Raw genomic sequence first — 14,898 nt, forward strand, 5'->3', positions numbered from 1 at the left:
ACTTGTCATTTTGGCTGCTGATGCTTCTCCTAGCAGGCAGGGTGATGGCTGGATTGGATTGGTTACGGCATGAGAAAGTAGGTTGATAACTTCTTGCCACTGGTTGATAAGTGTGCAGTGCCACACTGTCTAAATAAACCTGTCCACTGTGTTTTGGGTGTGGTGTAAAGGATGACTTTATACTGGATTATACTGGGATTTTTCCTCCCATTTTCTGGTTGCTAGGGTTCTGTGCAATTTCCAACCCATAATGGGAAGTGCGATGCTGTTTTATTGATGATAAAATCCGGGTTGTTCCAAATGGAAGTGTGGACGGTTTTTGAGAGTGAGGAGTTTGTTAACATTTTCCACCAATTTCCACCAAGCCTCCAAAGCTGTTGCCAAAAAATGAGACTTTTGCAACAGAACAGGGTTTGTCTACATGTTCCACACTTAGTCCATGAGGATGTTTGAAATGCGTACAGTATTACACAGCAGTGACTGCTACTCACAATAAGCTGTTCTTCTTTCTCTCCTGAGTCTCGAATGATTATGCGCTCGATCTCCTGGTTTAGGCCCTCAACACTGTTGCGGAAGCGCGAGACAGAGGATTTAGAAATGGGGATGGGGATCAGGACGCTCTTTGGGATCGGAGCCTGGGGCAGAAAAAGGGAGCAAGGCCATTATACAGTGCATGGGAGGGGAGGCGTACAAACAATAAAAAGAATAAATACATAAAGTAACAGCGCAAGAATGTGTCCGTGAATGGTGATGTGTGGGTGTCCAAGTCTGCATGCGCTTGTGTGTGCGTGCACAGTCTGTTTGATGCGCCAGGAAATGAAGTGATATCCTCTAAAGCTCACAAAGAAGTGATGAGGAACATCTGAAAATCTCCAGTTAGTGATATGTACATGTAGCAAAAACAACAAACACACAGGATGCTGTAGAAGCATTGATTACAAGCCCAACAATAAATATTATGAATAATAATTCATCTGCTAACACTGTCCTAAACATTAGCTCAGTAATTCTGCATATGCGCACGCACACACCGACTGCAGGCTAGTGTGACAGCGCAGTGTGTTGTGTACTCTGCAGATCCGTGAGTTATGTAACGCAGTCTCCCTGGCAGATTTCTGATTCTGGCTTCTGATTCGCCGAGCTGCAGGACCGCCTGACTATACTGAGACACATATAGAGATACAGGAACAACCTAGAATCTCTCTCTCACACACACACACACACACACACACACACACACACACTTACATACAAATAAATATGTAAACCGTGATGTACATACACACACATACAGATGTACGCAACCACATTCCCGCTAACAAATCAGCACAATCGTCTCCAGCATGGAACCTCCAGCACTAAAGAGTTGGGCTTGAGTGGTCGGATCTCAATCAGCATGAAGAGGAAAAGTGGCAGAGAAGGAAAAGTAGCTTCACCTTTCCTGAGAGCCCACTTCCAGTCATCCTTCTTCCTCCAGCCTGTGTTCTTCCTCTCCCTTTTTCTCTCCTTCTGCTCTTCTCTGTGTAATACTCAGCTTGTGCTCAGTGGCAGCTTTGCTGTCTCCCTGCCTCACTCTCTCAGCCCCCTCCCTCTCTCTCTCTCAGTCTGTCTCTATCTCTCTCGCTCCCTATTTCTATCTCTTATCTGTTTCTCCCTCCTCTATTCCAGCCCTCTCTTTTTTCCCCTCGCTCTATCTGATCGATCAGGACTGCGCCTCTGTTCTTTTTTGTTGACCCTTTTCCTAAACAGTGTTTAAATAAAGGGCTTTTAAAGCCCAAAATCTCCATCTTTCTCTCTCTTGCGCTCTTCTCTCCCTCCCCCTCTCCTGTCCCAGCCTGAGAGGAGAGGGGAACAATGTGAGGGCATTAGGAGGATGTGGCTGTTCTGTGTGGCCCCGCCGTGACAGTCTCTTTAAGCATGCCACATCAGCCTGCGCCCGGCACCCTCATTAACATCTCTATACAGCCAGCAGCCCCTCTCTTTTAAACCCGGAGCACCGCACCACGCCAAGCCAACGCTGCCTCACCCCTCCAAGACCTCAGGATGAGCTCTGTGTGTGTGTAATAAGTAGACACACACACACACACACACACATATATATATTTTAATAATTTAAACTACTGAAAAGCATACTTCTCTACACCTCTACCTCTATAAACCCCACATATAAATAGCTCAGCTCAACAAACTACACACTTCTTAATGATCACAGACTTCTTAATAATAGTAGTAATAAGCCATAAGAGTCTGCAGTTCAAATATAATTTCTAAAACTGGTCTTAAAACAACAAGCCCGACCTTCGAGGTTCCCTGAAAACAATAAGCTGGTTAAGTGATGCTGTCCATTTCTTAGCAACCGGTTGCCAGGAGGCAAATATTTGATTACGTGTCAAATTTCCAGTGGCTTGCTGGGACATCCCGCACCAATCTACATGCGGTGGGCCTTCACCAGCGCATGCCGGCGAGACAAAGTGATCATGGGCCGCCGGGTCATTCCCACACTATCAGCGTCATTGATCTGATCTGGCCAGCCTGCAGCCAAGGGACAGGAAGGTCAGCAGCTTTGGGGATGACTAAAGAAAAAGCGCATGGGACACCCAATAGCCCCATCCCTGCAGACGCCGCACTGTCAGCTCCTGTCCCATCTGAGGTGCACAGCCGAACCGCATGGGGGAAGAGTCCAGGCTCCTACATGAAGGCAGGAAACAATGGCAAACTGGGGCTTCTGTCTCATGTTTGTATGTTACGAGAGGTCAGAGGCTGAGGGGGTGCGGGCACTCAGGGATAATGCCCCTTTTTGATGATGTAAATAGCAGTTCTGCCCCTGTGGCTCCGGCTTTCTGGAGTTTCAGAGGCTTAAGCTGGAGAAGTGGGGCTATAGAAATGAGGACCAAATATAAAGATATATTTACATACATCATCATCCTGAGAAAATTAGATTCACAGCCATTTTCCATGCAAAAATGATTTCATATTAGAATGAATACAGATCATAAGTATGATAAATTGTGATTTTATGTCTCTCAGTGTTTGAGTAACCATTTCCATACTATTTTGAATATGCCCTGTGTTTTAGGTAGCTAATAATAAGCTAATAGTTTATAAAGTTACTAAGTTTCTTGCTACTTTTTATTCTATTAATGTTTATTCACATTTATTAAAACTATTACAAGCAAAAACATACTTTTCCATTTGACATGGCCCAGGACAAGTTGTTTTCCAAAGTTTGAAAACTTCCTTTAAGGAACCAGAGAATGCTTCTTCTATAGCTCAAATCTGCACACTGAATCCAGTTTCTAGTCTTGGATTTCTTGTCCTGTTCTTGCTGGAAGTAAAGGGAACCAATAATGTAATTGATTGGCCAAATATTGTCACACCTACCAAGGACTGGAAACCGGATTAAAGGTGCAGATTCGAAGACTATGGTTTTATTGACACCTAAATATAGGTATGGTTGGTGTGGAGTAATGGATAACACCACTACCTGTCAGTGAAAGCGGGAGATGCCAATAAGTGTCTTTTCTGCACTACACGAATAAGAGCCCTTGGGCAAGACTCCTTACACTACATTGGCCCACCTCTGTAATCAGAGTAACCTTGGCTTTGAGTGGCTCTGGATAAAGGTCATAAATGTATGCATACATCTTTATATGCTTAACTTTTAATGGAAGTAACATAAAGATGTTTTATTATTATTACTACTTCATTTTGGAGCATTTCTATTGGTTCATTCCTCATTAAAAATTTGACAGTCTGATAGCAACAGGCATATCCATTTTAACTGCTGTCACCACACGCTAACAACAAGAACAACAAACATCAACTGTAATGAGTCAACATATGGTTGCAGCAACATGCAACTGGGAACCATACTCGCCTGTCTCCAGGCTTTCTCATGCCTTTGTGATGTTTACTGGCAGTAAGTAAGTGGCCTTTCTTTCCCGGTTACTACAAACTGCCTTTAAAAGAGGAGGTCAGACAGAAGAATCCCTTTTCTGTCCTTCACAACCTCAGATAGCTGCCATGGACACATTCACGCCCAGCCTTATTTGACCACTGCGACATTTATAAAAGCAGAAGATTCACGAGGCCATGGCTATTGACCAGTGTAGCACTTAAAGGTCTGCCGACTGCCTCAAGAAAAAAAAAAAAAAAAAAAAAAAGAAAAACACAAAGGCATGACCACACACACTCTCACAAGCTCTTCCTCTCCGTCTCTCTAGAGACTAGAAACACGTTCATGAGTTCGACTACAAAACCATGCCGGCATTCCCAGGACCCCTTTTGAACTGATCTCAAGTCCGTTTCCTCTGTTGTGGTCCGTCGTCTGAATAAAATGCTGAAACAAATCAGCACCCATCAAATGACCGACGCTCCCCCGTGAACAGAGCAATCCAAGAAAAGCACATGCGAAACCACAGGCTGACCACAGAAGGGGGCACCACTCTGAAATCTGATCAAAATGGAGCGGAACAGAGGAGAACGCTTCATCATTTCCCCTCAGCAGGCCAAGAACAGCATGAGGATGGCCTGGTAGTGTGTGTGTGTGTGTGTGTGTGTGTGTGTGTGTGTGTGTGTGTGTGTGTGTTCTCATTTCATACACTAGTGGGCGCTGGGGAGACAGAGTCAGAGGCGGAAATGATTCTCTGAAACCCACACACACACACACACACTTAGGTGGAAGTGAAGCCTAAGTCTAGGCCACAATGGTCAATCATTGATTTAATGATACAGCAGCTGAAAGGCAGAGTAACATGGGGCTTATTGGAGAGCAGAGGAAATATAGCATGTGTACGTGTGTAAAAAAGTTAAACAATAATGTGTAGACTTAAACTGACAGAGTGTGTCTGTGTGATCTTAATTTTAGACTTGTTGAGACTAACTAAGCCAGCCAGGGACACACACACACACACACACACACACACACACACACACACACACACACACACACACACACACACACACACACACACACACACACACACACTTCACTCCCCCAGAGTTCAAGGAGAGGCTGCTGGATCACCAATAAAGCCCTGGCCATGCAACTTTTATACTTTCATTCTTTTCTCTCCCGCTTTCGCGCCGCGGTCCTTTCAGGTCCTAAAAAGAATGCCATTTTCTTGACTGACACTTCATCTTTAGCAGCCCTCAGTGGATATAATGGGGCAAGCACCACCTTCTACAATCACCCTACCCCCACCACGAGTAAAAACTGCCACACACACACGCTCGCTGGGGTCACGCTGTGTATTCTTTCAGGCTGTGTCTCTACATCAGTCTGTCTAACATCTCTTCTCATAGGAAGCAGAGTAGGGAGGGGTGGCAGATCACTGTATGGGACTGTAGGAAATTCTACAATACCCGTCTCATCCTACAGTGTGCTTCAGTCCACTGTGCTGCATACGAGTGAGGTTTAGATTCTTAAAACCAACCAGCACACGAACTGCAGTAGAAGTAGTAGACCTGTTTCCTTTGTTAATTAACATAGAAAAGGTCCCCACATGTCTGGATGCACTTAAAGACGAGTCCCAGAGAAACGCTGCAGTCTAAAGTGCTACAGAGCCACAAACCGAGCCCTGAAAAGGATTCCTTCAGTCAGCCGGTTCTGAAGCTTACAAAACCCTGTTTACAACACATATCAGGTTGGAAAACACAGCAAGAACAGCTCTCAGGAACACGGAGAGTGAACTAGAATACGATCAGACCCTAAAAAAGAGAGTGTATCTTAGACTAGTAAGTAGTGGTGTGGTGTGGCGCAACAGATAACACCACCACCTACCATTGCGTTACAACAACACCATGTGGGAGACCAGGGTTCGATTCCCGGTCTGGGTGACTATGCTGCGCTACACCAATAAGAGTCCCTGGGCAAGACTCCTAACACTACATTGGCCCACCTCTGTAATACGAGTTACCTTGTAAGTCGCTCTGGATAAGAGCGTCTGCTAAATGCCAAAAATGTAAATGTAAATGTAGACTGCCAGAGATCCACAGCAGAAAGAGATCCTGACCCAGGCTCAGTGACCACAGTCTGGTCATTGAAGAGAGCTGCTCAGTCTGCACGACCACAACTCAGATTTAACAGGTCCCCTCCCTACATAATGCACTGGAAAATATACTGTTTCAATCCAGTCATGCTAATAAAAGTGCCAAATCTTCAACAGAGTAAAACAACAAAAATGGTGGGAGAGAGAAAGAGAGAAATGAATTAGTGAGAGAAAGAGAGAGAGAGGTGAGTAAAAAAAAAATAAAGGGAGGCGAGGGAATGAAAAGAGAGCGAGGGATAGAGAAATAAAGTGAGAGGAGAGAGCAAGAGTGAGAAAACACAGCAGACACCCCTCTAAATGGCACAGGTGTGACTCAAACACGCACAAAAAAACAGCCCAGGCTACCTATGTGTTGCCAAAAAGATGCAGTAAGAACACTCCTCACCTGATTTTCATAGGTAGAAACAAACAAACACACATACACACACACATACACACACATCTCATCAAAGATGCAGAACACAAACCCCTGATCTAAAATCATACCGCCTCTGCTCCACAAACTCAAGCCTGTTATGATTAGCAGGCCTGCCTCTCTCTCTCCCCAGCTCACCTGCTTCCCATTAGGCGTAATGTGAAGCAGAGAGCAGCCTCAGATTGGGAAAACTCCCCCAAGCAAATAAACCTCAACAGCAGAAATAAAAAGTGTAGGAAAACTCCCACTATTCCTGCAATGATCAGAACGAGACGAGCTCAGAGGCTGAGCGAGAAAGAATTCATTATTTATTGGCGGGCACATCTGCAGCAGAGGGCAATACTCATACCATAAAGTAAGTGTGTGCGTGTGTGTGTGTGTGTGTGTGTGTATACTTGAAACTGCAGGCCACCTTCTTCATGTGTTTTCTCACTCTCAAGCAACAACGCTGTGAAAGCTTTAGGAAGCCTTGAAGGACTGACCCAACTAAAAACAACTTGCTGGGAGCTTTTTTCAAAACAGCACAGCATTCCTGATTTCCAAATGGACCCTCACTAGTTCCAGGACCTCTTTAGGTTTAGCAAAATGATGCAAAAGCATAGTTTTGAACATTACATTTTGAACATTTATGTATTATGTATAATGTATCGAACAAAATAATATACCAGTCAGAAACAGTATATGGACCTTTAAGAGGCTGAGCTAATTTCAGTAAAAAGGATGGTAATCAGCTGTGAGTTTAGCAACCCTCCCATGTTTAAGATAGACTGCTGCTCATCTGAAGCTTGCTCAAGACCACACTGATAAGCCTGAAGCCTTGTGTCCAGTGGACAGATGAACCAAAACTAGAACTTTCTGGTTTTAATGAAAAGTGTTCCCATCCCATCATCCCAACCATGAAGCATGGGAGTGGCAGCTTCATGGTTTGGGATTCTTCACGGCCTTGTAACCAGAACAGCTTGCTATTATTTATAGACCTATGAGCTCTAGATTGTACTAGCAGCTTCTACAGGACAATGTCAGGTTATCTGCCTGTGGACTGAAACTTAAGGTTGGTCATGTAGTTAGACAACAACCCTAAGCACACAGGTTAAGCCCTGTTCCTGCGGTTAGTTTTACATGGGGGTGGGAGGAGGTGGGGTAATGTAATTATTACCAGAGTTTCTCAGCAGTTTTAGTTTGGTCCGAATGCACCATATCAGTCTTTATTACAGACTGCTTCCATGCCACTCAAGACTCCGGCACCTTTTACCTTCAGTAAAAAGAGCCTTAAAATACCCTAAGGTTATATTAAACCTGTGCAAAACACAAATATTCCAACATATCCTGTGGAAATGGAGTTTTCTCAGTTTTTTCCTCAAGCATGGAGGCGCTCGAGGGGGTATTTAGTTTTGTCGAGCATGGCACAGACACCTCGGGTCATTTAAGTCTGTGGCATACCCCAGAGGTACGAAGGTTTTGGCAGCTTTGGGCAAGTCATTGTTAGTGTAGCCTAAAGCTTACATATGTACTATGAACACGTAGCTGCTAATTTCCAATTAGCAGGTTTTTCCTCATAATTTGTCTCACTATTTATGACATGTTGATCCACACAGGATTAAAATAACCTGGTCATTTTACAATAGATAAAAGGCACTGGAATATTTACTGACAAAGGAGCGCACCGTCTGTAAAAATACTGACCGACACGGCACATTTGGGAGGGACTACAATTATTGAGTAACTCTGGTAATAACTACATTACCCCACCTCCTCAGGTAAAACTAATCCTGTCTGAATAGGGTTCAAGTCTACAAAGAGCTGGTTAAAGCAGGAAAACTGACCATTTCAGAATGGCCCAGTCTAGGCCTTAACGAGCTAGAACTTTTGTGGAAGAACACCGAAGTGCATGCCAGGAAGCCCACCAACATCGCTGGGCTGAAGTCATTGCTGGTCCAGGGGGTTAGACCAGTTGCTAATTTTGTAATAGTAATAGTCATTTTCCTATAAATAAATGTAAAAAACTGCAACCATTTGTTTAACTGGGTTCTTTTCAATTTGATTAAGGACCTTAATTAGGATCTGATCACATTTCAGGTCAAACTTCTGCAGAAATTTTCCACTTGACTTAACTCAAACACTGTCGGTGTCCCTGCCTTTAGCCAACGTATACCATTAGGCATGGTGACCATGGCTCCAGAGCTTCTCAACTTACTGGTAATGGCTCTCTAAGGAACTCATAGGAGCTGTGCAGCTTCCAGCAGCCAAAGCATGCCTTTTTGACATGTGGTGCGCACTTCTGTTCCTAGTGCTCGAGTATAAGGAATTCAATGTGTTAGGCCTAAAAGGCGTGTAGGAGGCTAAGCTGTGTATTCATGTCTGTGAGGACAATCCAGAGTGTTTGAGATCAGTAGGGCCTGCTGTGGGTACAGTAAAGACCATTCAACCCCATTCAAGCCACTCAATACAGTACAGCGACAGATGGTGCTCGGGTCTGCCACAGGCACTTGGACATAAAAAAAAAAAAGCAGCCACACAACAAGCCCCTCTCTCTTACACACATACACACACCCGCAGTGAGGGACGGCTGGTCGGAGAGTGGCCTTTAATTGACTGGCTGGCAGATCGGGTACAGTACAGAGCAGACGGGCAGGACATTCGCCACATGCAGGATTATTTCATGAGCAAACACAAAGCAGACGGAGAGAAAACAAAGAGAGGCAAACGAGAAAGAGAGAGAGAAAGAGTGCGAGAGAGAGGAAAAGAGGGAGGGAGTGAGAGAGAGAAGGAGAGAGCGAGCGGGAAACAAATGCGGTCGCAGTAATTTATTCACCAATTCCCTCCTCATGAAGAGAGGCCTTTCACAGTCAAAGAGCCTTCATGCTTGCACCTGGCCTTGCCGATTAAGCTCCAACACACCCACACACACACTGTCAGACCAAACCTCTTACACACACACACACACACACACACACACACACACACACACACACACACACACACACACACACACACACACACACACATTCACTCTCGCCAATACTTTGGAGTTTCTTTGTGCCAGTGTGTGTGTATGTGTGGTGTCTATTACAATGAGCAGTGCAGTAATTAACATGGGCATTATGTATTCTGGCAGTTAATTAAGGATACAGCTTTTATAAACCATCCTGCCAGGGATGGAACCTCAGCCTTATCTGAGCTCTAGTTTATCAACAGTGTCACCATATCCCGCAATACGTCATCCATCAAGGCCTCGCACAGCCACGCTACAAGGCCTATTTGTGCTTATGAGGTTCTTTCAGAAAACGTCATAACACTGGACTGATTTATGAATCATCATCTAAACAAACGGGGTCTGCAGCTGCTTTTGCCTCTGACAAGACACACAGAGAGAGAGAGAGAGAGAGAGAGAGAGAGAGAGAGAGAGAGAGAAAAGTAATTCATACTATTTGGGTTACATTTTCTGTCCCCCACCTTTTGTTATTTTTTAAATTTACATTAACTTAACATGAATTCTCCTCTGTTAATAAAGCTTGATGTTTATTTTAGGGACAATTTAAAACACAAAATATGAACTAAAAGACTCCCACCCCACACACGGTCACTGTCTTCACCTCCTGATTTATACATGTATTTTATATTAAATAATTAAGTCTAGTCAATGGCATCATATCTTTTTAATGTAGAATATGTCATTTCAGTTATTAAATATCTTTTTATATATATATATATATATATATATATATATATATATATATATATATATATATATCTGTCCCAGTGTTCTGGTCAACTTAGGACAAAATCTGAAAATCTGCAAACAGTTCTAAAAAAAACGTGTGACCCACACTCTGGTGGGAAACATGCGGAAGGCAGTGAGATGTCAAACTTCTTCCTTCATTATTTTGTATTAAACATTGATAACAGAGTTGACGGAGTCAAATCTTTACGTCATTGAAATGTACTCGCAATTCTACAACGGGCCGTGTAGACTGTACTTCTGACTACACTACACGCTCAATGAGTATTATTTGAGTATTTCTTGGGTCTCTGAAGAGCCTTCGAAAAGGGACAGCCTAGTCGCACCGTTGTGTCTTCAAATGCAGCCCCTGACGTGGGACACAGCTACAGCGACTGACTGACTGATAGAAAGTGAGCAAGAGAGGAAAAGTAAGAGCTCACCTGTGATTGGCTGATGGAGACATGGTTGCCATTGAAGGGGGATTTGCGTTCCTTATCACGATGGTGCCGACTGATGTGCTTACTGCGCTGGAGCTGCTGTCTCAGCTTGGCGATCTGAGAGTAAGCGAGAGAGAGTTAGCGAGAGAGAGAGAGTAAGCGAGAGAGAGAGAGAGAGAGAGAGAGAGAGAGAGAGAGAGAGAGAGAGAGAGAGAGAGAGAGAGAGAGAGAGAGAGAGAGATTGTGAGAATGATGATTGGCCTTCAAAAGGGGACACTTGAACAGTGTTTCCCTGTTCGCCACCATATATGAGGATACATATATTGAGGCAAAAACAGTTGAAGTGCAATGAGTGCGCACATACACATACATACATACATACATATATCAGCACCTTGAAGTAAAGCAAAGAGAGCAGAGAGGCTGGAATGAGACCCACACAGCAACTATGCTCCCCACATTCTTCTGTGATTACCCCCCGGCACCATCGCCACGCTACACTTCACACACTCTCACAGTCACATAATCTCAGTTTCTCACCCTGTAACAACACACACACACACACACACACACACACACACACACACACACACACACACACACACACACACACACTCTCTTTCCCCTCACACAAACATACACTCTTAGCAGCCCAAGACTGGGTAGGACAGTGTGCAGGTGGAAGGGATCAGATGTGCAGCTGAAAAGCGAAGCAGGCTGGCTGGTTTAATCAATAAATGAGTAATGTCAGGGAGTGGAGGAGCTAATGACATGTTAGTGTAATCTCTCTTTCAGCTGCAGCACAATGGCCTGCAGTCTGCAGAATCACTAACGCTCAAAGGCACATTCCCAGGCCAGCAGGCTTTAAAAGGGCTGCGTGGGCTCAGAGTCTGTGTGTGTGTTTCTGTACATTCTGAGGACCTGACTTTTTAGGAAACCCAAAGAAACAGTGCTAACCTCCAATGAACAACTAAACATTCCTGATTTAAAGGTTTTTAATCAAATTTCTTTCTATTAATATCCTTGACTTCTAAAGAAACAATGAATGAGCAGGTGTCCCGATACTTTTGTCCATTCTATGTACCTGCCTTGGTAATATATTGTGTTTTTAGCAGTGTTGGAATGGGCCAGTGCTGGGTCAGGAACACTGTTGGCCTGCTGGCTGCATGAGAGAGAGAGACAGCGAGCGCAAGAGTGTATTGTAGTTTGGCCTTCATCCCATTTCACTACAGTGTGTGAGAGCGCACATCTGACCCAGTGACTGGGAGGAGAATGATTAACTCATTAAGCAAAGCCAACACACGCACACACACACACAGGCACACAGACACTACTATGATAACGATAATGACGAAGAACAAGGCCGTAGGCCAGGCCAAATATTCCAGTGGTCAAACCAGAGTGGTTTAATATAATAAGAAATTAAAGGAGTCCACAAGTCAACCTGAACAATATGATTTTTTTCTAATGGCCAGTGATGACGTGATGCTGCTATGGAAACATACATCTTATCAACATTTTTGCAGGCTACTTGCAACTATTACCAAATATTAGGAAGAATTTCTTGGCACAGGCTTTATCATTTGATCTTGTTTTTATTAAAACCCTATTGTTTTTTATCTGCCTAAAAAGAGCTCAACTCAGCATCCAGCATGTTTTCAAGACTTTCCAGCTGTGAGCAGCTCCCACTTATCAGCTCCGCAGAACAACAGTGCCCATCACTATGCAAAAAAGAGAGTCACTTATTAAAAAGTTGACCGTATAGTCAAATGTGAATATACTACACACTAAACACTCAAAACCTGGTTAGCATAAACTGTTTAATGTAAATACACTATATGGGCAAAAGTTTTGGGACACCTGCTAATTCATTGTTTCTTCTTATAATTTCAGAAGAAACCATGAATTAGCAGGCGTCCCAATACTTTTGTCCATATGTATACAATGATGATGATCATAATAATAATATTAATAATAGTAATAATAATAGGATTATTAATGCATTTCCTGCCTGACCCTACTGTCCAGGGAAGGTTTTCTAATAGATTTTGTAGCATTGCAGCAAGGGTTTGATTGCATTCAGCAACAAGAGCAATAGTGAGGTCAGAATGTTGGGAGGATCACCACTCCACCCCTTCCCCAACTCATCCTAAGAGTATTGAAAGGGGCACTAACATATCAGACATATCATAAACATATAACATATCACTGCTCCACAGCTCACTGCTAGGGGGGTGCCAATAGGTTTATGTTTATCTGCTCCAGAGAGTCTTATTCTATTGGCAGTACATCTCTAGATGGACTAGACAAGCTGTGTGTGCACATCTGCAAATCCTAAAGTAGTGGAATGTGTTCATCAGAAAGGGTGTCCACACACATTTGGACACAGCATGTCCAATGATTATACAGTGCACTTTCTTGTGAATCTGCCACCTCTCAAAAGACCTAGTCAAATAATGCATTCCAGTGTATACGGAATAACAGTAACAGAGCGGTACCTGTGACAGAGCGATGAGCAAACGCGTGTAATACTGATGGAGCTGTAGTCTCTGTAACAGTGTTCCAGCTAATAGTGCATAGAGCTCCTGATTCAGTGATGAGGGGAGTCCGTGTCGGGACTGAATGGGTCTGAGAGGCTAAATGGGCAGACCCTTTTATAAAGCTGATAGAAGCAAGTGACAGGGGAAGAGTAGCAAACACACACACACACACACACACACACACACACACACACACACACACACACACACACACACACACACACACACACACACACACACACACGGAAGAAGACGGGGGGTTATAATGTGAGGTGACACTTGGCTGGTTGCGGTTCACTGAAGACCCCCAGTATCCTTTTGGGAAACACGGCCTCCCCCTCATGACACCGTTTGTGCCCCTAAATGCTGGGAGAAACCTTCAGTCTGGAGAGGAGAGAGAGTGTGGGGGAAGGAGAGCAGCATCCTGACCTCTTTAAGCTGGTCAGTGCTGCCCCAGGACGCCGAGCGCTGGTGACAGCTCCGCCTCTTCTCCTCGCTTTCATCCAGCCACGCACTGGGGGTCTGCGAGAGAGAGAGAGACAGAAAGAGAGAGAGAGAGAGAGAGAGAGAGAGAGAGAGACAGACAGATAAACAGACAGAGAGAGACAGATTTAGCAAATCTAGCTATTTCTTTACTACTGTCGTTGTCCTTTTAGGGGGGTTTAAGAATTACAGATTGTAAGTTAGAGAGAGAGAGAGGGGTGAGCGAGAGTATGAGACAGCAGAGAGACAGAAAGACAATTGGATGGAGTGTAAAAGTAGTATTATTTGCCATGCCAATAAAACACCTCGAATTGAGCGAGAGAGAGAAGGAGAGAGACCGTAGGTGAGTGACAGTAAGAAAAAAGTCTTGTGAGAGAGAGAGAGAGAGAGAGAGAGAGAGAGAGAGAGAGAGAGAGAGAGAGAGACACAGTTAAAGGGGTTTGGTAACAAAGGAGAGAGAGAATAAAAGTGAGTAAAAGAAGAAGAGAGAGATCTCAATTTTACATCTGCAAAGGCATTTTTTAAAACAGCTGGTCCACCAGTGCGGTGGCTCCAAACCCTGTTATGAATGGGCCGTCTAGCTTGTCCTCTTCACTCAGGACAAAGACACACACTAGCCGAGCAGTGGGAAGTGGGGGTGTGGTAAGGCCTTAACACTAACCGGTCCATTGATTTAATCTGAGCCAAAAACGTTCGCTGTGAAAATCCATAATCATACATTATTGGTATAAATTTATTATCCCAACCCATCCTGATCAGGTTACTTTGCCCCCTCTGATCGGACTGGAGTCCCTTACAGCTCGGAGTCTCTTTTGGACAATACCGATCCGATCTGTGTGTTTGTATGAATAACAGTTTAGAGAAGACCAGCTTTTCTTAAAATGACTGTTTTATAGTGTGTTTAATATCTTAGAATCCAGTCTGACTCGCCTCCCTGACCAATCAGCTCCCAGCTCCTTTAAAACACTGCAGTTAAATCACTGTGTGTGTGTGTGTGTGTGTGTGTGTGTGTGTGTGTGTGTGTGTGTGTGTGTGTGTGTGTGTGTGTACACATTCTGGACTGATATTTATAGTTGTGTGTCGACTGGTGTGTAATAACTGGTTTATAGTGGGTGAATGTGCTGTGACTGGGGTTTCTATAGCGTGTGTGTATTAGCATTACCGTTAGCCCCCACTCTGTTCTGAAAGGGCTCTTCAGTGGCGGTTTTAAAACAAAGAAAGGTGCACAGTTCTCCTGTGAAGTTAGTATAAC

The 14,898-nt window shown here is 44.0% G+C and overlaps 1 protein-coding gene across 1 annotated transcript in view; it reads right to left on the reverse strand.

The window, feature by feature from the left end:
• The window catches only part of fam117bb (family with sequence similarity 117 member Bb), a 49,510-nt gene that overhangs the window by 5,838 nt on the left and 28,774 nt on the right, over window positions 1-14,898 (reverse strand). The window contains 3 exon segments of the mRNA XM_072685694.1: window positions 492-635; window positions 10,627-10,740; window positions 13,593-13,685. Coding sequence (XP_072541795.1) covers window positions 492-635; window positions 10,627-10,740; window positions 13,593-13,685 — 351 coding nt within the window.

The sequence above is a fragment of the Salminus brasiliensis genome, chromosome 8 (genome assembly GCF_030463535.1).
Source record: "Salminus brasiliensis chromosome 8, fSalBra1.hap2, whole genome shotgun sequence".
Taxonomy (NCBI): domain Eukaryota; kingdom Metazoa; phylum Chordata; class Actinopteri; order Characiformes; family Bryconidae; genus Salminus; species Salminus brasiliensis.